The 26574-nt window shown below is 46.3% G+C and overlaps 1 protein-coding gene across 8 annotated transcripts; it reads right to left on the bottom strand.

Annotated features, from left to right (window-relative positions):
* Positions 1–313: 313 nt before the first annotated feature.
* On the bottom strand, positions 314–25507 carry LOC139421640 (cytokine-like nuclear factor N-PAC). 8 transcript variants are annotated; one of them, XM_071172711.1, is made up of 16 exons: positions 25437–25507; positions 24811–24847; positions 24601–24680; positions 24368–24515; positions 21597–21707; positions 20033–20128; positions 12439–12492; positions 9153–9203; positions 8347–8420; positions 7402–7522; positions 7066–7176; positions 6101–6202; positions 5301–5463; positions 5026–5205; positions 3277–3401; positions 314–3141 (listed from the first exon to the last, which is right to left on the bottom strand). In XM_071172711.1, the coding sequence occupies exons 1-16, from the start codon at positions 25472–25474 to the stop codon at positions 3067–3069; spliced, it is 1566 nt and encodes a 521-aa protein (XP_071028812.1). In that variant the 5' UTR covers positions 25475–25507; the 3' UTR covers positions 314–3066. The 8 variants fall into 8 exon arrangements, with proteins under 8 accessions (XP_071028812.1, XP_071028813.1, XP_071028814.1 ...); XM_071172712.1 differs by having other exon boundaries at positions 7423–7522; XM_071172713.1 differs by lacking the exon at positions 12439–12492.
* Between the last annotated feature and the right edge of the window lie 1067 nt (positions 25508–26574).

Raw genomic sequence — 26574 nt, 5'->3', positions numbered from 1 at the left:
CTAATCCCTTCTTTGGGAATGCACTTCCGGTTTGCGTCACATTAAAACATTTTCCGCAGCGGCCAAGAAAAGCGGAAAAGAGATTGGTTGGAGCAGGCAGTTCTTACTATACCTCAGTGAAAGACAGCAGGCCCCTAAGCTTTTCTCCCTCGGTCGACCTCAAAACACAACAGTACTGTTAAATCAAGTACCGATTGTAATCTATATCAACTGAATTAGATCTGTGTTCTCTTGTGAAAAAAATATGTTCACTACTGTGTGTGTGTGTGTGTGTGTGTGTGTGTGTGTGTGCGAGTTTCATGATAACACACAATTTAAATCAGGAGAGGATTTAATAAACTGCACAAAAAGCCTTGATGTTTCACATAAATATCTCAAATCCATACAGTTTCACCGTCCCTGCCTGCACAAAAAAAAGGGCCCAACAGTCATTTCAACATCACCTGTATAAGCCACATAAAGACTATGTTTACAAGAGATTAATTTAAAACAGCAAACACTGAACAGAACAATCTACAGTATTAGTAAGACAGTGTTTCATATGGTACCCTATTCCCTATGTAGTGCACTACTTTAGACCAGGGTCCATAAGGTAGTGTACTACATTAGACCGCGGACCATAGGGTAGTGCACTACTTTATTCCAGGGTCACTATATAGGGAATATGATGTCATTTGGGACACAGCAGATGATTGACAGTCAGTAGAGGAGTCTAACCAGAAGTAGTTTAAATGACCCTTTAGTTATAAAGCCTCCACTCAACCAAGATGGGCTATTTACACGTCATTTGTTAGAATGTTTCCTACTAAAAACATAATTCTTAAATCTTTATAAACTATTTCCGTGTTTTAAACAAATTAAAACCTAAAACTTAATTTACATCTTGTTTGGCAAAAAGGAAAAATCTACAAATGGGATGATCAAGACGTTGCGAAGTGTAAATTATATTTAACCAAAATCTAATGTTAAACATGTTCAATTGTGTTTACGATGAGTCGAATAGTTTCACATTTTTTTCAAATCAAAATGAACTTAAAACAGAAAAGGGATAAAAAAAAATCATTATTGAAAGTGGCCAATATTTTATTTTGCCAGGACAATAACCCACCTCAAGCAGGGTACGAGGTCTTTCGATGGTGACTAATTCTCTTTAAAGTAAATGATTTTGTTTTGTTTTACGTGGCCTAAATTCCCCCCCACTGCCATTCAGGTAACAATTGGCTTTCTTCTCACGACCCTGTCAGGTATTCCTTTAAAGGAGAACGTAAAAGGTTATAGTTTGGGCCTTGAATCTCAGGGAGTGGTTATGATTCAACTGAAATTCACATTCTGTAGTTAGACGGTTTCTTAAATGGTGATTGAGCTGGTAATAAATCAATCTTTCCTCCTTAGTCTGATCCCAGATCTGTTTGTGGTCTTGGCCAACTTTCCTTGCTGTACTTGTCAAGCCCAACATGTTTGATACGACAGTGAGTGACAAGGAGTTGGCATGACGGCACAAACAGACTGGGAACCAGGCTAAATCTACCCCCCCCCCCCCCCCACTGCAAAGGGGAACTGTTGTGGAGCAATCACCCAAAGTCATCAAGCCAAGCGATCTATAGTCATGTTAAAATACAAACAGGTCGCTAAGCAACGTGGTTCCTAAACATACATGTACAATAAAAAGTGATCAACTTGCCTGTCGTTAATAATGTTAAGACCACTGCATGGGTTTAAACACCATCACCTTAATGTCCCGGGATTCATCCCAAACGGAACCCTATTCCCTATCTAGAGCACTACTTTTGACCAGAGTTCTGGTCTAAAGTAGTTCACTACAAAGGGAGTAGGAGTGGGATGAATCTCGGTTAGAAGAAGGATTAAGTCATTACTGTATTACAAGGCATCAGAATAACCTTAAATTAATATAACCTCAAGGGGCCAGGTTCTCTAACAGGCTAGAACACAACAACAAAACAAAAACACTGTTCCGATTCAGACAACTACGGAAACAACTCCAGGCCAAACTGCACCAAAAGAGAAGTAGAATAGAGGAGCTCTAGATGCGTCTAAAAATAAATAAATACATGTCAGAAGATTTCGAATGGTTCCAATATTAAGGCAATGCAGTGGCACTATACCTCTTGGTGCTCATCAAGCCTCTACCCTCTTTTTAAAAGATAATATCAACAGCTTTATACTGTTAGATGAAATTCTGGACATTCTAATTAAAGACGACATTTTCACACACAGAATTAAATAAAAATGAAAAAGAAAGATGTGATAAAGAGAGAGATAAATTAATCCGTGGCCCGTGCAGCTTCAAAACCCACCCGACAGCAAACAGGCAATGTGTCGCGTTCCAAATCACTAGTGAACATCTTACCGGTGGGTCAGCAATGGAGCCGCATCCCAAAATCTGTTCCCGAACACCCTGCAGTGCTTCACCATCAGAAACTTGACCAACACCATCGACAACAAAACGCAAAGATGTGGGGGGGGGGGGGGGAAGCTACCTTCTGTGGACCATTCTTCTAGCATTATTACAACCCTCAGTCAGTGCAATGTTCCAGGTGGACTAGTTAGAGGTTCCCATCACGTTACCGGGAAGGAATAGCTGCCTCCCAGATGACATACTATTCCCCGTGTAGTGCACTACTTCTGACCTGAGCCCTTATGGGCCCTGATTCTGCAGAGTTGGGTATTCAGCTTCATTCACGAGGAAATCGTGGACCCTGGTCAAAAGTAGTGTACTATGTAGGAAATAGGATGGCATTTGGGAAGTACACCAATATCTCTGGTGCCAGACAAAAATAATTAATTAAACGGGAATAAAAATTTATAAAAAGATAAGTGTGGTCCAGAGGAGAGGAGGACGGGTCGGGGGGAGGGTCGGGGGGAGAGGACGGGTCGGGGGTCGGGGTGAGGACGGGTCGGGGGGAGGGGTCGGGGGGAGGGGACGGGTCGGGGGGAGGGGTGGGGGAGAGGACGGGTCGGGGGGAGGGGTGGGGGAGAGGACGAGTCGGGGGGAGAGGACGGGTCGGGGGGAGGGGATGGGTCGGGGGGAGAGGCTCTTCAGGAGGTTTAGTGAATGTAGGCTCTGTAGACAGCTGACATGTCGTTGTCTGACTGGTCCAGCGCTTTAGCCCTCTTGTAGACCTACAGACAGAGACAGAGACATGGTCAATATGTATAAAGAAGTAACGTTGTCATAAAGTGAAACAAAACATACAACTTTATTGTTCACGGAAACGGCCATTTTGTGTGTATTGTGTCAATCCAACAACGTCTTACCTCATTGGCTGCTGCAGCCATAGGAGTCGGGTGATTGGCTGTGTCACCCATGGAGATGGCTAGCCTCAGATCCTTCTGAATGTGTTTCAAATAGTAGTCTGGTTTGAAGTTGCCCTGTAGGATATCTGGAGAGAGAGGGGGGGAGACCTCATCATTACCAGGGGGAGGGACCTCATCATTACCAGGGGGGAGGGGGGAGACCTCATCATTACCAGGGGAGAGGGGGAGGGACCTCATCATTACCAGGGGAGAGGGGGAGGGACCTCATCATTACCAGGGGGGAGGGGGGACCTCATCATTACCAGGGGGGAGGGGGGAGACCTCATCATTACCAGGGGGGAGGGGGGAGACCTCATCATTACCAGGGGGGAGGGGGGAGACCTCATCATTACCAGGGGGGAGGGGGGAGACCTCATCATTACCAGGGGGGAGGGGGGAGACCTCATCATTACCAGGGGGGAGGGGGGAGACCTCATCATTACCAGGGGGGAGGGGGGAGACCTCATCATTACCAGGGGGGAGGGGGGAGACCTCATCATTACCAGGGGAGAGGGGGGAGACCTCATCATTACCAGGGGAGATGGAATGAAACAAATGAACCATGTTGAGTAGTTTAAAATCATAGACCAGGAAGGTATTACAACATGTAACGATGTAGGATATCTGGAGAGAGAGGGGGGGGACCTCATCATTACCAGGGGGGAGGGGGGAGACCTCATCATTACCAGGGGAGAGGGGGGAGACCTCATCATTACCAGGGGAGAGGGGGGAGACCTCATCATTACCAGGGGAGAGGGGGGAGACCTCATCATTACCAGGGGGGAGGGGGGAGACCTCATCATTACCAGGGGAGAGGGGGGAGACCTCATCATTACCAGGGGAGAGGGGGGAGACCTCATTACCAGGGGAGATGTAATGAAACAAATGAACCATGTTGAGTAGTTTAAAATCATAGACCAGGAAGATATTACAACATGTAACGATGTAGGATATCTGGAGAGAGAGGGGGGGGGGGGGGACCTCATCATTACCAGGGGAGAGAGAGGGGGGGAGACCTCATCATTACCAGGGGAGAGAGAGGGGGGGGGACCTCATCATTACCAGGGGAGAGAGAGGGGGGGAGACCTCATCATTACCAGGGGAGATGTAATGAAACAAATGAACCATGTTGAGTAGTTTAAAATCATAGACCAGGAAGGTATTACAACGTTACAATGTAACGATCAGGGGAACTTCTGTAATAGTCAATACACTGGGACATCTTTTACGAAACGAGTGAATCTTTTAGGGGTACCACTGGCCCCAAACAGGACACGTTTTTAACTAGGCAAGTCAGTTAAGAACAAAGTCTTAATTTCAATGGACGGCCTAACTTGGCCAAACCCTCCCCGAACGACGCTGGGCCAATTGTGCGCCACCCTATGGGGACTCCCGATCACGGCCGGTTGTGATACAGCCCGGGATTGAACCAGGGTCTGTAGTGAAGCCTCTAGCACGTTGCTTGTGCAAGTGTTGAATTCACTATGCTCTGAGTTTCCAATTTGCCCCTGGTCTAAAGCAGTGCCTTTCGTCTCTGACTCGGCAGTGCCTTTCGTCTCTGACTCGGCAGTGCCTTTCGTCTCTGACTCGGCAGTGCCTTTCGTCTCTGACTCGGCAGTGCCTTTCGTCTCTGACTCGGCAGTGCCTTTCGTCTCTGACTCGGCAGTGCCTTTCGTCTCTGACTCGGCAGGGCTTTCGTTTCTGACTCACTCTGGCATTTTTGGTCCACGAAGGTGCTGGCCATCTGACCCTGAGACAGGATGTCCAGGAAGGTATGCTGTGATTGGCCTGTGGCCTGGGCTAGGGTCAGCCCCTCGGCGATGGTTGCCATGAAGCTTCCCTGTACCATGTTGAGGATCAGCATCATCCTCGCTGCGTTACCCACCTCACCTGATAACACACACACGTTAGCCTGCTTCACCTGATAACACACAGGAAATTGGATAGCCCTGGGATAAGACACTCGTAAAATTCAAACCATCTACCTAGGAAGAATGAGGTCTTGCCCATGGCCTGGAAACAGGAGCTGCAGTCTTCATAGACCGTCCTGTCTCCGGCCGCTAGGATGACCAGCATGCCCTCGTTAGATACCTGCTGGCTCCCAGCCACAGGAGCCTCCAGGAAGCGGCCGCCCCGCGACGATATCACCTAATGACAGTCAGACAGGAGCCAATCAGACAGTGGTGTGGCAGTAGAGGAGCCAATGAGAGAGCATAGGATAAGACGATTGATGATGTAATGACAGTACCCAATTGGAGAGTGATGATGACCTAGCGACAGTGGGAGTAGCATACACCTGGAATCACAAGCTGTGTGTGTGTATACCTGCGAGAGCTCTGTGTGTGTGTGTGTGTGTGTGTGTATACCTGCGAGAGCTCTGTGTGTGTGTGTGTGTGTGTATACCTGCGAGAGCTCTGTGTGTGTGTGTGTGTATACCTGCGAGAGCTCTGTGTGTGTGTGTGTGTATACCTGCGAGAGCTCTGTGTGTGTGTGTGTGTGTGTGTGTGTGTGTGTATATACCTGCGAGAGCTGTGTGTGTGTATATACCTGCGAGAGCTGTGTGTGTGTATATACCTGCGAGAGCTGTGTGTGTGTATATACCTGCGAGAGCTGTGTGTGTGTATATACCTGCGAGAGCTGTGTGTGTGTATATACCTGCGAGAGCTGTGTGTGTGTGTGTGTGTGTGTGTGTGTACCTGCGAGAGCTGTGTGTGTGTGTGTGTGTGTATACCTGCGAGAGCTGTGTGTGTGTGTGTATACCTGTGAGAGCTCTGTGTGTGTATACCTGTGAGAGCTCTGTGATGGTCTCTGGATCCACGGTAGACATCTCTACGTAACATTTCCCTGGCCTGATGCCCTGGAGCACTCCACTGGGACCCAGCACCAACTGGCAAAGAGAGAAGAGATGAGAGAGGAGGAGAGAGAGAGAGAGGAGAGAGGAGAGAGGAGAGGAGAGAGAGGAGAGTGGGGGGAGAGAGAGAGGAGAGAGAGGAGAGTGGGGGGGAGAGAGAGAGGAGAGTGGGGGGAGAGAGAGAGAGGAGAGTGGGGGGAGAGAGAGAGAGGAGAGTGGGGGGAGAGAGAAGAGGGGAGAGGAGAGAGAGGAGAGTGGGGGGGGGAGAGAGAGAGGAGAGTGGGGGGGGAGAGAGAGGAGAGTGGGGGGGGGGGAGAGAGAGGAGAGTGGGGGGGGGGGGAGAGAGGAGAGTGGGGGGGGGGGAGAGAGGAGAGAGAGGGGGGGGGGGGGAGAGAGGAGAGTGGGGGGGGGGGGGGGGGGGAGAGGAGAGGAGAGAGAGAGGAGAGAGATAGAGAGAGGTATTAACAGTCATACGTTGTGAGATATATTAGTCACTGCAGTCAGAACTAAAAGGCATTACAATACTTATCACACCAAGCGCTCTACCCCCAGCAACATGCAGCCAGTCTGTTTGGAACATCTCACTCTCTCACCTGCCTGGAAATCTGGCCTGACTACACACATCTCACTCTCTCACCTGCCTGGAAATCTGGCCTGACTACACACATCTCACTCTCTCACCTGCCTGGAAATCCTGCCTGACTACACACATACAAACATCTCACTCTCTCACCTGCCTGGAAATCTGTCCTGACTACACACATCTCACTCCTTCACCTGCCTGGACATCTGTCCTGACTACACACATACAAACATCTCACTCTCTCACCTGCCTGGAAATCTGGCCTGACTACAAACATCGTCTGTTGAGATGTTTCCTCGTTTCCTTAGTTACTTACATCCCTGGCAGCCTTGGGGTCTGAGACGCAGGAGAAGGTGATGTCACACATGGAGACCACCTCCGCTGGGGTCCGCCCTAACCTGGCCCCCTCCTGGATGAACAGGTCACACTGCAGCGGGAAGACAACAAGAACAAGGCAGGAAGTGAGCTCACAGGAAGGCATGTCACAACAGGACGTAGGTCAAAATCAGCACCAAACCCAAACGTTGTTACTTTACATTATAAATAAATAAATACAATTTGCATAAAATAAAATACTGTACCATATAACTGGTTTAAATAATAATAGTTTTGACGGAATCACAGGAGTAAATTCTGTATCGTATTTTCTCACATGTTGGTTGTCTTGTGGTACCTTTTCTACTGTGCGATTCCACACCGTGACGACGTGACCCATCTTTAACAGGTTGGACACGATTCCGCTACCCATAAGCCCCAGCCCCAGGAACCCTATCCTGTAAAGGAAAGACACAAGTTTAAATAGAGCTGATCTAGGATCAGGTCCCTCCTGTCCATGTAATCTAAAAGGACCAGTATTCAGTCATTGAGCTGGTCTAGGATCAGGTCCCTCCTGTCCATGTAATCTAATAGGACCAGTATTCAGTCATTGAGCTGGTCTAGGATCAGGTCCCCCCTGTCCATGTAATCTAATAGGACCAGTATTCAGTCATAGAGCTGGTCTAGGATCAGGTCCCACCTGTCCATGTAATTTAATAGGACCAGTATTCAGTCATAGAGCTGGTCTAGGATCAGGTCCCTCCTGTCCATGTAATCTAATAGGACCAGTATTCAGTCATTGAGCTGGTCTAGGATCAGGTCCCACCTGCCCATGTAATCTAATAGGACCAGTATTCAGTCATAGAGCTGGTCTAGGATCAGGTCCCCCTGTCCATGTAATCTAAAAGGACCAGTATTCAGTCATTGAGCTGGTCTAGGATCAGGCCCCCCCTGTCCATGTAATCTAAAAGGACCAGTATTCAGTCATAGAGCTGGTCTAGGATCATGTCCCCCTGTCAATGTAATCTAATAGGACCAGTATTCACTCATAGAACTGGTCTAGGATCAGGTCCCCCTGTCCATGTAATCTAAAAGGACCAGTATTCAGTCATAGAGCTGGTCTAGGATCAGGTCCCCCTGCCCATGTAATCTAAAAGGACCAGTATTCAGTCATAGAGCTGGTCTAGGATCAGGTCCCCCTGTCCATGTAATCTAATAGGACCAGTATTCAGTCTGTGGGAGTAATACTGTTACATACATATATTACTACAGTATCTCCTACCGTTTGTCTGTGGGAGTAATACTGCCATTGATGGCAGTGCTGTCGGCAGCTTGGATAGACGTTGACCTCGTGTCCTGTACAGACCAAACAAAAACAACAAACACCACCGTCATTTTAACAGGCGCATCGAGAGTTCCCGACCACAGAGGAGTACAAACATGCTGTATCTACTGGGTCTTACTTAATATCTGTTCTAGTACTTGCTGTTTGTATGAAAATAAATGCCATTCAGTAAATGTGTGCCATGTAGGAAGCACCGCGGGGCTCTGTGGTATAAACAGTCTTCCTCAGAGTGAAGACTGAAACCAAGGACATACATTCATGTGATAAATATACACACGTCTGAAACCCACATGCAAAACCAACACTTGCAGTGGCCAGCTGTACCCCTACATAACATAGACCTCCACCCCTACATAACATACACCTCCACCCCTACATAACATACACCTCCACCCCTACATAACATACACCTCCAGCAGTACCCCTACATAACATACACCTCCAGCAGTACCCCTACATAACATACACCTCCAGCTGTACCTCCTAAGGCGAGCCAAAGTAGACTCAGACAGCAAATAGAGAATGGTACTGAGGGTGAGTGAGTGAAGAGGGCAAGCATTAAGACGGTCACAAATGGCACCCTATTCCCTATATAGACGGTCACAAATGGCACCCTATTCCCTATATAGTGAACTACTTTTGACCAGAATAACCAGAGGGTTAAAGCAGTGCCTCAAATCGGGGGTGGAAAAGAACCCAGGGCCCTAATTACAGGAGCCGTTTGAGACAGACTGCTTGCTCACCTCCTCAACGATCTTCAGGCGTTTACTGATCGGCTCCATAGACGAGGCAGGCTGAGGAGGGGAGAGAAAAGGTTCAACGGACAGACATTAGTTTACACACAAACAGTGGTGTAATGCTAACATCCCCCTAAAACCACCACACTGAATGCATCCCAAAACAGCACTGTGTTCCCTTTATAGTGCACTACTGGTGACCAGGGCCCAGACGGGGCTTTGGCCAAACGTAGCCATTCTCTCACTGACTGAACAGAGACACTTTTTATTCCTAGTTCTGGTGGGTGTCGTTGAACGGCTAAGCTAATGCTAGCTAGGGTTTGTAGCAGGCTGCTAGGCCTGCTTTGGTAACACAGACGAGGACGGTGTGATTTCACAAATTCAGTTTGAGTCGAGTCATCCAATTCAAGGAGGAAGTAGAAAACGAGAGGGGGATTTATATTTTAAAAATATATATATTTTTTAATTGTTTTATACACATACAGAGTTGCTAACTTTCCACCGAAGCTGTGTTATGGAGCATCTTCTTGAGTTTGTGTATATTCACTCTGAATCTCCCTCAGACAATACACATAGTCTGTCTGTCTGTGTGTGTGTGTGTGTGTGACTAGAGCGGAGGTGTCAAACCCACTTTTCCCAGGGGCCGTATTCAATCTCCCACCAGTTCCGGGGGGCCGCAATGAAAATGTATAAATGATCCTCTGTCAAAATGTGCCAAAATAGTCCTCTATCCATCACTTTTGGGGGAATTTGATGCTTCCTGGCAGTCTAGCTTTTATGTCAAATGATTATTAGCAACAAGGACCCAGTCAATAAACGGTATGAATGTAGGTCCATTATCACGTTTCTGATTGGTTTCAGTCATTGGAAAGTATATTCAGTTTGTTCCGTAGGTTTTGACACCCCTGACTAAACGTTGCCGGTTTGTGCTGTACTAGTAGTTTCTGGTGTGTGATTAGATAACTGTCTGTAACATGCAGGGAACACCAGTTACAACTGTAACTACTGGAGTTATCAGACAAACTGTAGCACCACGTGGTCAAACAGTTACACTTTCAGGGCTGTGGCCACTGACATGTGTCCAAAATAAGGCAAGGAATTATGGAACTCAGAGTGCATAGTGTTGCCTGAGGGGGAGATTCAGAGTACATAGTGTTGCCCGAGGAGGGGGAGATTCAGAGTGCATAGTGTTGCCTGAGGGGGAGATTCAGAGTGCATAGTGTTGCCCGAGGAGGGGGAGATTCAGAGTGCAGTGTTGCCTGAGGGGGAGATTCAGAGTGCATAGTGTTGCCCGAGGAGGGGGAGATTCAGAGTGCATAGTGTTGCCCGAGGAGGGGGAGATTCAGAGTGCATAGTGTTGCCTGAGGGGGAGATTCAGAGTGCATAGTGTTGCCCGAGGAGGGGGAGATTCAGAGTGCATAGTGTTGCCCGAGGAGGGGGAGATTCAGAGTGCATAGTGTTGCCTGAGGAGGGGGAGATTCAGAGTGCATAGTGTTGCCCGAGGAGGGGGAGATTCAGAGTGCATAGTGTTGCCTGAGGAGGGGGAGATTCAGAGTGCATAGTGTTGCCCGAGGAGGGGGAGATTCAGAGTGCATAGTGTTGCCCGAGGAGGGGGAGATTCAGAGTGCATAGTGTTGCCTGAGGGGGAGATTCAGAGTGCATAGTGTTGCCTGAGGGGGAGATTCAGAGTGCATAGTGTTGCCTGAGGGGGAGATTCAGAGTGCATAGTGTTGCCTGAGGGGGAGATTCAGAGTGCATAGTGTTGCCCGAGGAGGGGGAGATTCAGAGTGCATAGTGTTGCCCGAGGAGGGGGAGATTCAGGGTGCATAGTGTTGCCCGAGGAGGGGGAGATTCAGAGTGCATAGTGTTGCCCGAGGAGGGGGAGATTCAGAGTGCATAGTGTTGCCCGAGGAGGGGGAGATTCAGAGTGCATAGTGTTGCCCGAGGAGGGGGAGATTCAGGGTGCATAGTGTTGCCTGAGGAGGGGGAGATTCAGAGTGCATAGTGTTGCCTGAGGAAGTAGTGAACTATATAGGGAATAGATTTTTGGATTCTGGTCAAAAGTAGTGCACTATATAGGGAATAGGGTGCCACCTGGGAAGCAGGAAGGATTCAGAGGGAAATCCATGCAAGAGCAGCAGGATAGAGAGAAGGGAGGGAAGGGAGCTCTACAAACAATACATTTCACGTGCTTCCAGACTAAATAAACCATCTAATTGATTTCTTTCATTAAAAACGGTGCCCCATAGAAGTACCAGTGAAATGTAAAAGGAATCGCCACAGTAGTGTACAGATAAACATTTACATTGAATTAAACTACCTAATAAAACTGAACTACACCACACAGAAAAAGGTAGGAGAAGAAAGGGTTAATTAATGATCAATTGAGAAAACAGTTAACAAGCAACAAAAAAAAAAAAAGGTCTCCAAACTGTCTGCTTCCTGATTCTATACCCTTCTCCTGAAGTGTGCACTTGCACACTCCCCACCGTGGGTTTAAAAAGCACCGGCCCAGCGCCGGCTAAGCACCGGCCCAGGACCAGCGCAGGCGAAGCACCGGCCCAGCGCCGGCTAAGCACCGGACCAGCGCCGGCTAAGCACCGGACCAGGACCAGCGCCGGCGAAGCACCGGACCAGGACCAGCGCCGGCGAAGCACCGGACCAGGACCAGCGCCGGCGAAGCACCGGACCAGCGCCGGCTAAGCACCGGCCCAGGACCAGCGCCGGCGAAGCACCGGACCAGCGCCGGCGAAGCACCGGACCAGCGCCGGCTAAGCACCGGACCAGCGCCGGCTAAGCACCGGCCCAGGACCAGCGCCGGCTAAGCACCGGCCCAGCGCCGGCGAAGCACCGGACCAGCGCCGGCGAAGCACCGGACCAGCGCCGGCTAAGCACCGGACCAGCGCCGGCTAAGCATCGGACCAGCACCGGCTGGACGAAGTCAGTTTCCACCATTCTGAAATCCATGATGGGGAGCGTAAGAGTCTCCAAGAGAAGGATACACAATTGGAACGCAGACTTTATTCCTATGAAGCTCATACACACTCCTATGTTATTCTCCCACCTAATAGAGTAGGGTGAAGTTGCCCGTAGACGCTGATCTTGGGTCAGATTAGCATGGGTGAGGGAAAGCTGACTCTAGATCTGTACCTAAGGGGAACCTCACCCCCTGAGCCCTTAAAACCCCAACAGTGTGCAGTTACAGGGCAACAGCTGCAAAACCAACCACCCCCCCCCCCCAAAAAAAACAAGCAAAAATGTTGAACAAACGTTCAGCAACTTTCCCTCTTACCTTCTCAGTCTGGCTGAGCAGAAAGTGGTGGAAATGGGGATCATCCCGTACTGGCTACAATGGAAGAGAGTTCAACTGTTGAAATGGGAATTATCCTGTACTGGCTACAATGGAAGAGACTTCAGTATTCTCTAAACTGGTAGTACTACTAGTGGTATTCTCTAAACCTCTAGTGGTATTCTCTAAACCTCTAGTGGTATTCTCTAAACCTCTAGTGGTATTCTCTAAACCTCTAGTGGTATTCTCTAAACCTCTAGTGGTATTCTCTAAACCTCTAGTGGTATTCTCTAAACCTCTAGTGGTATTCTCTAAACCTCTAGTGGTATTCTCTAAACCTCTAGTGGTATTCTCTAAACCTCTGGTCCCCCAGTACCCCCAACCCTGGTCCCCCAGTACCCCCAACCCTGGTCCCCCAGTACCCTCAACCCTGGTCCCCCAGTACCCCCAACCCTGGTCCCCCAGTACCCCCAACCCTGGTCCCCCAGTACCCCCAACCCTGGTCCCCCAGTACCCCCAACCCTGGTCCCCCAGTACCCCCAACCCTGGTCCCCCAGTACCCCCAACCCTGGTCCCCCAGTACCCCCAACCCTGGTCCCCCAGTACCCCCAACCCTGGTCCTCCAGTACCACCAAACCTGGTCCTCCAGTAACACCAACCCTGGTCCTCCAGTAACACCAACAGCCCAACCCTGGTCCTCCAGTACCCCAACAGAACACATTGTTATTGTAACCCTGGACATGCACACCTGACTCAACTGGTCAACTAATCATCAAGTCCTCAATAAGTTGAATGAGGTGTGTTTGTCCAGGGATACAACTAAACTGTACTGTTGGGGTACTGGAGGACCAGGGTTGGAAAAGACAGCTCTAACCTCCCACCACTACCCGTATCCTCTAACCTCCCACCAGTAACCCATATTCTCTAACCTCCCACCACTAACCCGTATCCTCTAACCTCCCATCACTACCCGGTATCCTCTAACCTCCCACCACTACCCGCTATCCTCTAACCTCCCACCACTACCCGTAGCCTCTAACCTCCCACCAGTAACCCATATTCTCTAACCTCCCACCACTACCCGTATCCTCTAACCTCCCACCAGTAACCCATATTCTCTAACCTCCCACCACTACCCGTAGCCTCTAACCTCCCACCAGTAACCCATATTCTCTAACCTCCCACCACTACCCGTAGCCTCTAACCTCCCACCAGTAACCCGTATTCTCTAACCTCCCACCAGTAACCCGTATTCTCTAACCTCCCACCACTACCCGTAGCCTCTAACCTCCCACCACTACCCGGTATCCTCTAACCTCCCACCACTACCCGTATCCTCTAACCTCCCCCCACTACCCCTATCCTCTAACCTCCCCCCACTACCCCTATTCAACTAACCTCCCACCACTACCCGTATCCTCTAACCTCCCCCCACTACCCCTATTCAACTAACCTCCCACCACTACCCCTATTCAACTAACCTCCCACCTGTAACCGTACTCTCTAACCTCCCACCTGTAACCCATATTCTCTAACCTCCCACCAGTAACCCGTATTCTCTAACCTCCCACCAGTAACCGGTATCCTCTAACCTCCCACCAGTAACCGGTATCCTCTAACCTCCCACCAGTAACCCGTATCCTCTAACCTCCCACCAGTAACCCGTATCCTCTAACCTCCCACCAGTAACCGGTATCCTCTAACCTCCCACCACTACCCGGTATCCTCTAACCTCCCACCACTACCCGTATCCTCTAACCTCCCACCACTACCCGTATCCTCTAACCTCCCACCACTACCCGTATCCTCTAACCTCCCACCACTACCCGTATCCTCTAACCTCCCACCACTACTCGTATTCTCTAACCTCCCACCACTACCCGTATCCTCTAACCTCCCACCACCACTCGTATTCTCTAACATGCAACAATTTCAAAGATTTTTACTGAGTTATAGTTCATAAGGAAATCAGTCAATTTAAATAAATAAACGAATTAGGCCCTAATCTATGGATTCCACATGACTGGGAATACAGATATACATCTATTGGTCACAGATACCTTAATAATAAAAAAAGTAGGGGTGTGGATCAGAAAACCAGTCAGTATCTGATCTGACCAACATTTTCCTGAAACACGAGGTGATGGCGGCGGATGAATGGCAGGACAACGTCACGGTATGTCTGTGCATTCAAATCGCCATCGATAAAATTGCGTCCGTTGTCCATAGCCTATGGCTGCCCATCCCACCATGGGGCACCGTGCACAACGCTGACATCAGCAAACCACTCGCCCACACGACGCCATACACGTGGTCTGCAGTTGTGAGGCGGGTTGGACGTACTGCCAAATTCTCTATGGTCGAGAAATTAACATTTAATTATCTGGCAACAGCTCTGGTGGACATTCCTGCAGTCAATATGCCATTTGCACGCTCCTTCAAAACGTGGAGACATCTGTGGCATTGTGTTATGTGACAAAACTGCACATTTTAGAGTGGCCTTTTATTGTCCCCAGCACAAGGTGCACCTGTGTAATTATCATGCTGTGTAATCAGCTTCTTGATAAATACACACAAAAGTATGTGGACACCCCTTCAAATGAGTGGAGTCGGCTGGCATCTCCATAGGCTAACATTGGCAGTAGAATGGCCTTACTGAAGAGCTCAGTCACTTTCAATGTGGCACCGTCATAGGATGCCACCTTTCCAACAAGCCAATTTGTCATATTTCTGACCTGCTAGAGTTGCCCTGGACAACTGTAAATGCTGTTATTGTGAAGTGGAAATGTCTAGGAGCATCAAAGGCTCAGCTGCGACCTGATAGGCCTCACAAGCTCACAGAGGGGGGCTGCCGAGCGCTGAGAAATAAACTTTGTGCGTATGGAACATTTCTGGGATCTTTTATTTCAGCTCATGAAACATGGGACCAACACTTTACATGTTGAGTTTCTATTTTTGCTCCATGTAGTAGCAGCAGTAGTAGTAGTAGTAGCTATAGTAGTAGCTATAGTAGCAGTAGTAGTAGCTATAGTAGTAGCAGCAGCAGTAGTAGTAGCAGCAGCAGTAGTAGTAGTAGCTATAGTAGTAGCAGCAGTAGTAGTAGTAGCAGCAGCAGTAGTAGTAGCAGCAGCAGTAGTAGTAGTAGCTATAGTAGTAGCTATAGTAGCAGTAGTAGTAGCTATAGTAGTAGCTATAGTAGTAGTAGTAGTAGCTATAGCAGCAGCAGCAGTAGTAGCAGCAGTAGTAGTAGTAGTAGTAGCTATAGTAGTAGCTATAGTAGTAGTAGCTATAGTAGTAGCTATAGTAGTAGTAGTAGCTATAGTAGTAGTAGTAGTAGCTATAGTAGTAGCTATAGTAGTAGTAGCTGTAGCAGCAGCAGCAGCAGTAGTAGTAGTAGCTATAGTAGTAGCTATAGTAGTAGTAGCTATAGTAGTAGCTATAGTAGTAGTAGTAGTAGCTATAGTAGTAGCTATAGTAGTAGTAGCTATAGTAGTAGCTATAGTAGTAGTAGTAGCTATAGTAGTAGCTATAGTAGTAGTAGTAGCTATAGTAGTAGCTATAGTAGTAGTAGTAGCTATAGTAGTAGTAGTAGCAGCAGCAGTAGCTATAGTAGTAGTAGTAATAGTAGTAGCTATAGTAGTAGTAGTAGCTATAGTAGTAGTAGCAGCAGCAGCAGTAGTAGCAGCAGCAGCAGCAGTAGTAGTAGTAGTAGTAGCAGCAGCAGTAGTAGTAGCAGTAGTAGTAGCTATAGTAGTAGCTATAGTAGTAGTAGTAGTAGTAGTAGTAGTAGTAGCAGTAGTAGTAGTAGTAGTAGTAGTAGTAGTAGCTATAGTAGTAGTAGTAGTAGTAGTAGTAGTAGTAGTAGTAGCAGCAGCAGCAGTAGTAGTAGTAGTAGTAGTAGTAGTAGTAGTAGCTATAGTAGTAGTAGTAGTAGTAGTAGTAGTAGTAGTAGTAGTAGCTATAGTAGTAGTAGTAGTAGTAGTAGTAGTAGTAGCAGCAGCAGCAGTAGTAGTAGCAGTAGCTATAGTAGTAGCTATAGTAGTAGTAGTAGTAGTAGTAGTAGTAGTAGTAGTAGTAGTAGCTATAGTAGTAGCTATAGTAGTAGTAGTAGCAGCAGCAGCAGTAGTAGTAGTAGTAGTAGCTATAGTAGTAGTAGTAGTAGCTATAGTAGTAGTAGTAGCAGCAGCAGTAGTAGTAGTAGTAGTAGCTATAGTAGTAGCTATAGTAGTAGTAGTAGTAGTAGTAGTAGTAGCAGCAGTAGCTATATTAGTAGTAGCTATAGTAGTAGTAGTAGCAGCAGTAGCTATAGTAGCAGTAGTAGTAGTAGCTATAGTAGTAGTAGTAGTATTAGTAATAGTAGCAGTAGCTATAGTAGTAGTAGTAGTAATAGTAGTAGCTATAGTAGTAGCAGCAGTAGTAGTAGTAGTAGCTATAGTAGTAGCTATAGTAGTAGTAGTAGTAGTAGTAGCTATAGTAGTAGTAGCAGTAGTAGCAGTAGTAGTAGTAGTAGCTATAGTAATAATAATAATAATAATAGTAGTAGTAATAGTAGTAGCTATAGTAGTAGTAGCAGTAGTAGCAGCAGCAGCAGTAGTAGTAGCAGTAGCTATAGTAATAATAATAATAATAGTAGTAGTAGTAGTAGTAATAGTAGTAGCTATAGTAGTAGCAGTAGTAGTAGCAGCAGCAGCAGTAGCAGTAGTAGTAGTAGTAGTAGCTATAGTAGTAGTAGTAGTAGCTATAGTAGTAGTAGTAGTAGCTATAGTAGTAGTAGCTATAGTAATAGTAGTAGTAGCTATAGTAGTAGTAGTAGTAGCTATAGTAGTAGTAGCTATAGTAATAGTAGTAGTAGCTATAGTAATAGTAGTAGTAGTAGTAGCTATAGTAGTAGTAGTAGTAGCTATAGTAGTAGTAGTAGTAGCTATAGTAGTAGTAGCTATAGTAATAGTAGTAGTAGCTATAGTAATAGTAGTAGTAGCTATAGTAATAGTAGTAGTAGCTATAGTAATGATAATAATAGTAGTAGTAGTAGTAGCAGTAGTAGTAGTAGCTATAGTAATAGTAGTAGTAGCTATAGTAATAGTAGTAGCAGCAGTAGTAGTAGTAGCAGCTATAGTAATAGTAGTAGTAGCTATAGTAATAGTAGTAGTAGCAGCAGTAGTAGTAGTAGTAGCTATAGTAATAGTAGTAGTAGCTATAGTAGTAGTAGTAGCTATAGTAATAGTAGTAGTAGCTATAGTAGTAGCTATAGTAGTAGTAGTAGCTATAGTAATAGTAGTAGTAGCTATAGTAGTAGCTATAGTAGTAGCAGCTATAGTAGTAGCTATAGTAATAGTAGTAGTAGCTATAGTAGTAGTAGTAGTAGTAGTAGCTATAGTAGTAGCTATAGTAGTAGCAGCTATAGTAGTAGCAGCTATAGTAGTAGCTATAGTAATAGTAGTAGTAGCTATAGTAGTAGCAGCTATAGTAGTAGCTATAGTAATAGTAGTAGTAGCTATAGTAGTAGTAGCAGCTATAGTAGTAGCTATAGTAATAGTAGTAGTAGCTATAGTAGTAGTAGTAGTAGCTATAGTAGTAGTAGCTATAGTAGTAGCTATAGTAATAGTAGTAGTAGCTATAGTAATAATAATAATAGTAGTAGTAGCAGTAGTTGTAGTAGTAGTTGTAGTAGTAGTAGTAGTAGCAGTAGTAGTAGTAGCTATAGTAATAGTAGTAGTAGCTATAGTAATAGTAGTAGTAGCTATAGTAATAGCTATAGTAGTAGTAGTAGTTGTAGTAGCTATAGTAATAATAATAATAGTAGTAGTAGTAGCAGTAGTAGGAGCAGTAGTAGGAGCAGTAGTAGTAGTAGTTGTAGTAGTTGTAGTAGTAGTAGTAGTTGTAGTAGTAGTATTAGTAGTAGTAGTATTAGTTGTAGTAGTAGTAGTAGTAGTAGGAGCTATAGTAATAGTAGTAGTAGCTATAGTAATAGTAGTAGTAGCTATAGTAGTAGCTATAGTAGTAGTAGTAGTTGTAGTAGCTATAGTAGTAGTAGTAGTTGTAGTAGCTATAGTAATAATAATAATAGTAGTAGTAGGAGCAGTAGTTGTAGTAGCAGCAGTAGTAGTAGTAGTAGTAGTAGTAGTATTAGTTGTAGTAGTAGTAGGAGCTATAGTAATAGTAGTAGTAGCTATAGTAATAGTAGTAGTAGCTATAGTAGTAGCTATAGTAGTAGTAGTAGTTGTAGTAGCTATAGTAGTAGTAGTAGTTGTAGTAGCTATAGTAATAATAATAATAGTAGTAGTAGGAGCAGTAGTAGGAGCAGTAGTAGCAGCAGTAGTAGCAGCAGTAGTTGTAGTAGCAGCAGTAGTAGTAGTAGTAGTAGTAGGAGCAGTAGTAGGAGCAGTAGTTGTAGTAGTAGTAGTAGTAGTTGTAGTAGTTGTAGTAGTTGTAGTAGTTGTAGTAGTTGTAGTAGCAGTATTTGCTAAACTAGTAGTATTCTCTCAGGAGACTCCCTGGCCTGATTGAGGTTGCATCATATTCCCTAGGCTATATAGTGCACTTCTTTTAACATGAGTCCTATGGGCCCTGGTCAATAGTAATACCCTATACAGGAATTAGGCTGGCATTTGGGACATCCATAGAGGTACTGCCCCAGAAATACATTCTACACAGGTCTACGCTGCACAGAGGATCAGATATTGTTGGATGCCTGGTAACGTGTTTCAACATGACAGGGGCCAGACTAAACCGAGCCTCGGCGATGTGACGTTGCCACGAGCAGCAGGATGAACCGCAGGTCTTACAGACGAGAATATCAGAGAAGTTTAGCGTCACGATTCATAGTCAGTCGTTGCTGAAGTCCATCTGATACTGTTAACTTCGTCACTGACTCCCTGACTCCCATCTCTAATATGGTGTAAGAATCTATTATATGTGGAATTTGTTTCTGGATGGAGCAAATGTTTCTGTACAGCAAAAGCTACAAAAAAAATGACTTGTTCCCGTTTTCTTTAAAATGCTTGATATTTTTTTAAGCAGAAATGTTTACTTAAAAATCAGAAAAATCAAGTATTTAGCTCCAATGTGAAACTCTAGCTTTTCTTCTGCCACGTTAGAATGACTGGGATTACAAAGCATGACGCCTCATCGCGTTGTTTCCTTCTGACTAGTCATGTTGGAGAGGAACTCCCACTCAGCATCTCTCTACCACAGTGGTCACCAACCCCTGGTCCTGGATGAGTGCAGGCTTTTGTTCCAGCTCAGCACTAAAACTGGATTAGAAAGGTCCCATTTGTATGTGCTTTTAAGCAAATCCGGGTAAACATCAAGTCCAACCACTTTACTGGGGGGGGGGTTACCCCAACACAGACTAAATCTAGTCCTGGACTAAAAATATTCCCTCTTGAGTTAGGATTAGGATAAAGCACATACAGATCTCAGATAACCAAGCTAAATCAGACCTTAGTGCTGGGCTGGGACAAAACCCTGCATCCTCTACCTGCCCAGGTCCAGTGGTCGGTCAGTAACCCCTGCGTTCTGTAGCGTGCGAAGGCAAAAGGAGTGGAAGAGAAGGGGGAAGTTAAGGCAGGCGGGCTGTGAGACGGGTTCCACCTACACTGCTCTCCCATTTGAATCCTGAGACAGGTCCAGTAGTTCCCAGGCCCCCTAGTCGCTCAACACTGGACGGCTCTGGGTCAGAGTCAGTTAGGTCCTTCGGGGAGAGAGACACACATTACCCTGGTAGTCACTTTAAAGACGACAGACACTACATGCCTAATACTGGGGAGTGGGGTGGATCAGATTGACTCTACTCCCTGGTAGTTCATCTATGGAAGCAACGATAGATGTGCAGTGTAAGGCTGGTCTTCAGGGAGACATTACCCTGGTAGTTCATCTATAGAAGCAACGATAGATGTGCAGTGTAAGGCTGGTCTTCAGGGAGACATTACCCTGGTAGTTCATCTATAGAAGCAACGATAGATGTGCAGTGTAAGGCTGGTCTTCAGGGAGACATTACCCTGGTGGTTCACTCAGTCACACTGTAGACTAGATCACCTTTACCTCTAGACAGGTGTGACGTTGACTACAGTCACTGTGTTGACACTAGATAAACTAGAACTGCTCTCATGTGGAGTGTCAGGTCTGTCAGGTAGATACATTACCCCTGGAGTCACTTTAAAGACTAGATACACTATGATAATGTGGAGTGTCAGGTCTGTCAAGGAGAGACATTACCCCTGGAGTCACTTTGAAGACTAGATACACTATGATAATGTGGAGTGTCAGGTCTGTCAAGGAGAGACATTACCCCTAGAGTCACTTTAAAGATTAGATACACTATGATAATGTGGAGTGTCAGGTCTGTCAAGGAGAGACATTACCCCTGGAGTCACTTTAAAGAGTAGATACACTATGATAATGTTGGGTGGGGTGTCAGGTCTGACAGAGATACATTACCCCTGGAGTCACTTTAAAGACTAGATCCACTATGATAATGTGGAGTGGGGTTGACAACAGTAACTTATAGAGGTGGTTTCCCAGACTCAGGGTTTAGTCTAGTGCTGGACTACAAGCTCAACAGAGAATCTACATTGAAAATGATTTTTTTTAGTCCATGATTAAGCGTCACCTGTGTCTGGGAAACAGTCCCCTGGTGTGTAGTGAGACGTCACTCAGGGCTTCCAGGGAGAGACATACTACCCTGTGGGTTCAGTCACTACGGTAGATAGACTTCACCTATTGGGGTGTGGGGTAGACAGTCTATACATCTACCAGGGAGCGAGATGTCAGTCACTTTGTAGACTAGACAGTCTATACATCTACCAGGGAGAGAGAGAGAGAGAATGTGGGTTCACAGTCAGACTGGAGAACCCACTAGGGCTGATCAGAGAGCCTATATCTAGTGAGATGTCTGATGTATTTACCTGGCTGTGGGTACACAGTCACCCTGTAGAGATAGACTGGAGAACCTACTAGGGATGTATATCAGTGAGATCTTCAGTGGTCTCTGTGTGAGTTCATGCCAATCTGAGGATGCTGAAAGGGGAGTGGGACCAACACCTAGCTGTAACCTGATACCACAGCAGGTGTTGGACAATTGGCCCTTTTTAAATTATATCAGCTTCTGTATGTCTGAGTGTCCACCACACTAGGTGCACTTCTGAGTGTCCACTACTAACCTTCTCAGAGGGGTCTTTCAGGGCACTGAGGTCTTCGTCATCTTCCTCTAGGATCTTCAGAGGTTTAGTTGGTGTCTTCTTTCCTTTAGAGTCTCCTTTCCCCTCAGAGCTCTGTGGGAATAACAGAGCCATACATTAACCCCTTTCCCCTCAGAACTCTGTGGGAATAACAGAGCCATACATTAACCCCTTTCCCCTCAGAGCCATTCATTAACCCTTTCCCCTCAGAGCCATTCATTAACCCTTTCCCCTCAGAGCCATACATTAACCCTTTCCCCTCAGAGCCATACATTAACCCTTTCCCCTCAGAGCCATACATTAACCCCTTTCCCCTCAGAGCTCTGTGGGAATAACAGAGCCATACATTAACCCTTTCCCCTCAGAGCTCTGTGGGAATAACAGAGCCATACATTAACCCTTTCCCCTCAGAGCCATACATGAACCCTTTCCCCTCAGAGCCATACATGAACCCTTTCCCCTCAGAGCTCTGTGGGAATAACAGAGCCACACATTAACCCCTCAGAGCTCTGTGGGAATAACAGAGCCACACATTAACCCTTTCCCCTCAGAGCCATACATTAACCCCCTTCCCCTCAGAGCTCTGTGGGAATAACAGAGCCATACACTAACCCCCTTCCCCTCAGAGCTCTGTGGGAATAACAGAGCCATACAGTAACCCCCTTCCCCTCAGAGCTCTGTGGGAATAACAGAGCCATACATTAACCCTTTCCCCTCAGAGCCATACATGAACCCTTTCCCCTCAGAGCTCTGTGGGAATAACAGAGCCATATATGAACCCTTTCCCCTCAGAGCTCTGTGGGAATAACAGAGCCACACATTAACCCCTCAGAGCTCTGTGGGAATAACAGAGCCATACATTAACCCTTTCCCCTCAGAGCCATACATTAACCCCCTTCCCCTCAGAGCTCTGTGGGAATAACAGAGCCATACACTAACCCCCTTCCCCTCAGAGCTCTGTGGGAATAACAGAGCCATACAGTAACCCCCTTCCCCTCAGAGCTCTGTGGGAATAACAGAGCCATACATTAACCCCCTTCCCCTCAGAGCTCTGTGGGAATAACAGAGCCATACAGTAACCCCCTTCCCCTCAGAGCTCTGTGGGAATAACAGAGCCATACAGTAACCCCCTTCCCCTCAGAGCTCTGTGGGAATAACAGAGCCATACATTAACCCTTTCCCCTCAGAGCTCTGTGGGAATAACAGAGCCATACAGTAACCCCCTTCCCCTCAGAGCTATGTGGGAATAACAGAGCCATACATTAACCCCCTTCCCCTCAGAGCTCTGTGGGAATAACAGAGCCATACAGTAACCCCCTTCCCCTCAGAGCTATGTGGGAATAACAGAGCCATACATTAACCCCTTTCCCCTCAGAGCTCTGTGGGAATAACAGAGCCATACAGTAACCCCCTTCCCCTCAGAGCTCTGTGGGAATAACAGAGCCATACATTAACCCTTTCCCCTCAGAGCCATACATGAACCCTTTTTTTAATTATTAGAATCAGATGTGCTAGATTAGGATTGGAGTGAAAGCCTACAGGGGGGTAGCTCTCCAGGAACAAGGTTTGATTGTAAACCTACAGGAGGGCAGCTCTCTCCAGGAACAGGGTTGGAGTTAAAACCTACAGGAGGGTAGCTCTCCAGGAACAGGGTTGGAAAGCCCTGGTCTAACTAACCTATGAATTTATAGACAAGGCATGTGGTTCTCCCTACTTATCCACTTCAGTATTACAGTGACATAGTCCAACTGTTGTTGAACTCATTTAGATGAACAGTTAAGAGTGTTGACCTGAGGTACATTTTTGGTGGTTGGACAAATCCCATCTGTCTGGTGGCAATGTGACAGACATCACGTCGCTTGCTTAGCCATACCACTTCCTCCAGCTTCCACCGAGACTAGAACCCATACCACTTCCCCCAGCTCCCACCGAGACTAGAACCCATACCACTCCCTCCAGCTTCCACCGAGACTAGAACCCATACCACTTCCTCCAGCTTCCACCTAGACTAGAACCCATACCACTTCCTCCAGCTTCCACCGAGACTAGAACCCATACAACTTCCTCCAGCTTCCATCGAGACTAGAACCCATACCACTTCCTCCCGCTTCCACCGAGACTAGAACCCATACCACTTCCTCCCGCTTCCACCGAGACTAGAACCCATACCACTTCCTCCCGCTTCCACCAAGACTAGAACCCATACCACTTCCTCCAGCTTCCACCAAGACTAGAACCCATACCACTTCCTCCCGCTTCCACCGAGACTAGAACCCATACCACTTCCTCCCGCTTCCACCAAGACGAGAACCCTGGACGTCTGCCTCAAACTCACGTTTACCACCCTCCTGAAACGGTCTTTCCTGCTGCATCACAGAAAAGCTAGAAATCCAGCAACACAAGTAGAGACATTTCACGCCGAGGGAGGTTGGAGAGCATTGGGCCAGTAACAAAAAGGTCACTGGTTCGAATCCCAGAGCCTACTAGGTGAAAAAGAACTGTCAATGTGCCCTTGAGCAAGGCACTTAACCCTAGTTGCTCTGGATAAGTGTGTCTGCTAAATGACTAAAGTGTGTCTGGGTTATCCAGATGACATCACCTGTTGACTACAACATTATACCCTCCTCACCTGTTCTTTACCCGTGGCTTTTGGACTAACAGTCATGTTCACTAGGTATGAAACGGAAGAAAACGATCTAGAAATGACTTTTCTGGCTCCTTTCTGCCTGCCTGGGGGGGTACAACTATCTCACCTGTTCTTTCCCCCCCTGTTTCTCTTTCTTCTTCAGGAAGTCTTCCACTGCATCCACAGCCTGTTGGAAACGTTTGCCCTTGTTGATCTTGATCATCTCCTCTTTGTGGGGGTGGTATGGCTTCAGCTGCTCCACCTTTATCCAGGCACTGCACACACACAACTGGATAAGTGATGGAAGCAAGCTAGATATGGATATTAGTGATAAGTGATGTAGTAGGTTTGTTTACTTACTGGTCTTCAGTTCCAAAGAATTTGACAAAATGGCATTTTTTCCCTCTTGGCTTTTTCAGGTCCTTTGGAGGACTGACGACCTGGAAAGACAAAGAAAGTTAATCACAATATCACTTATGTGTAGCTAGTCAGTTTAGCATACAATACCATTCTTTAGTCAAAACGACCATGGTGTTCAGATGTCGCTAGCTTGAATTCGACAGATCTTACCTTGCCTGGCCACGGAGGATAGCGCCCGAGCTTTCCCCTAAAACAAAAACATTGCCATTTGATTGATGAATAAACGTTGCATTATCAAGATAACGTTTAGATTTTCAGAATATAAATTCCACGACCCCTTGCATTCGTCGTCGCAGTAAACATTGGCTTCGAACAAGATGTCCCGGGTGGCACAGTCCCCAGATTAATATCTAGTTAGCTAGCTAAACTGGCTAATTTAAGAATGATGTTGTTTCTCAAACATCACAGTCCACACTTTTCAGATGTCATCAGTAAACATGTAGAGATAGCTAAACTAACTGTGTATAAATATAGCTAGAATATGGATTGAGCAATATTTACATACAGTTGCGTCCGGTTTCACTTCTCTGGGTGCGGCAAAGCTAAGTAGTTTACTGGCTAGCTAATGGCTATGCTGACTCGGGCTAAACAGGCAGTAACGTATTTGTTTTGAGTTCGATCGACAACTACCGTTAGTAAACGAATATTTTGTCACATCTACCTGATCAAATGTAACGAAAAAGCGCGATTTGAGTTGACCCGACACGGATTCAATGTAAACGATGAAATTCGAATGGAATAAGACGATTAAAGTAAGTTAAAAATGCATATCTCACCAAACTAGGTCCCCGATTCTCAGATGCACCGTCGCCATCTTAGAACTTTACTGAAACGTCGCACTGAACACACCCACCAGAAAACACATGCGTCACCCCAAACCACAGAGTTTCTACGTCCAGAGGTACAGCATCGCGAGACTTCCGGGAACGCGAACGAAAAAGAACAAACATACCAGGTCGGGGTTTGGGATATAACAAGTCAATGAGAGAAGTGGAAAATTCGTCCTTAGTTGTTAATGTTCTCAAAATCTAAAGGTACAACCTAGATTGGAGCCGACGTCTTCAGTAGTTGAACATGATATTACTCCAACCTCGTGAAAGGGACAAACTGACACGTTTTAATTTTTCTGAAAAACGACTTTTTATCGAAGGAGTTCCTTTGACTGCATGCACATGCGCAAGACGAACGTTAGTCCCGATGACGTGTTTCTACGCATGAGTTTTGCTAGCCAACGTTGCCATGACATCGCCTAAACGCGTGATCTGGGATTTCAGTTTTAGCCAATCTTCATACTGTCTACCTAAATACCGTAGTTACCACATACACAAAATCCAAATTAACTACATCATCTTTATTTTTTATTTCACATTTATTTAACCAGGTTGAGAACAAGTTCTCATTTACAACTGCGACCTGGCCAAGATAAAGCAAAGCAGTGTGACAAAAACAACAACACAGTTACACATAAACAAACATACAGTCAATAATACAATATAAAAATCTATGTACAGTGTATGCAAATGTAGAAGAGTAGGGAGGTAAGGCAATAAATAGGCCATAGAGGCAAAATAATTACAATTTAGCATTAACACTGGAGTGATAGATGTGCAGATGATGATGTGCAAGTAGAGATACTGGGGGGCAAAAGAGTAAGAGGATAAATAACAATATGGGGATGAGGTAGTTGAGTGTGCTGTTTACAGATGGGCTGTGTATGGGTACAGTGACCGTGGGTGTTGCTATGGTGACCAGTGAGCTAAGATAAGGCGGGGCTTTACCTAGCAAAGACTTATAGATGACCTGGAGCCAGTGGGTTTGGCGACGAATATGTAGTGAGGGCCAGCCAACGAGAGCATACAGGTCACAGTGGTGGGTAGTGTATGGGGATTTGTTGACAAAATGGATGGCACTGTG

This window comes from Oncorhynchus clarkii, chromosome 12 (genome assembly GCF_045791955.1).
Source record: "Oncorhynchus clarkii lewisi isolate Uvic-CL-2024 chromosome 12, UVic_Ocla_1.0, whole genome shotgun sequence".
Lineage (NCBI taxonomy): Eukaryota > Metazoa > Chordata > Actinopteri > Salmoniformes > Salmonidae > Oncorhynchus > Oncorhynchus clarkii.
The sequence above is the reverse complement of the archived record's forward strand: the minus strand, read 5'-3'. Positions and strand labels throughout refer to the sequence as shown.

Excerpts from the sequence above, each read along its gene's own strand:
- LOC139421640 (XM_071172711.1), bottom strand. The coding sequence starts at position 25,474 with ATGGCGACGGTGCATCTGAGAATCGGGGACCTAGTTTG. Across the intron at positions 24,516-24,600 it reads TTCTTTGGAACTGAAGACCA|TGCCTGGATAAAGGTGGAGC; the intron begins GTAAGTAAACAA and ends GTGTGTGTGCAG. Across the intron at positions 12,493-20,032 it reads GATTCAAATGGGAGAGCAGT|CCAGTACGGGATGATCCCCA; the intron begins GTAGGTGGAACC and ends CTTCCATTGTAG.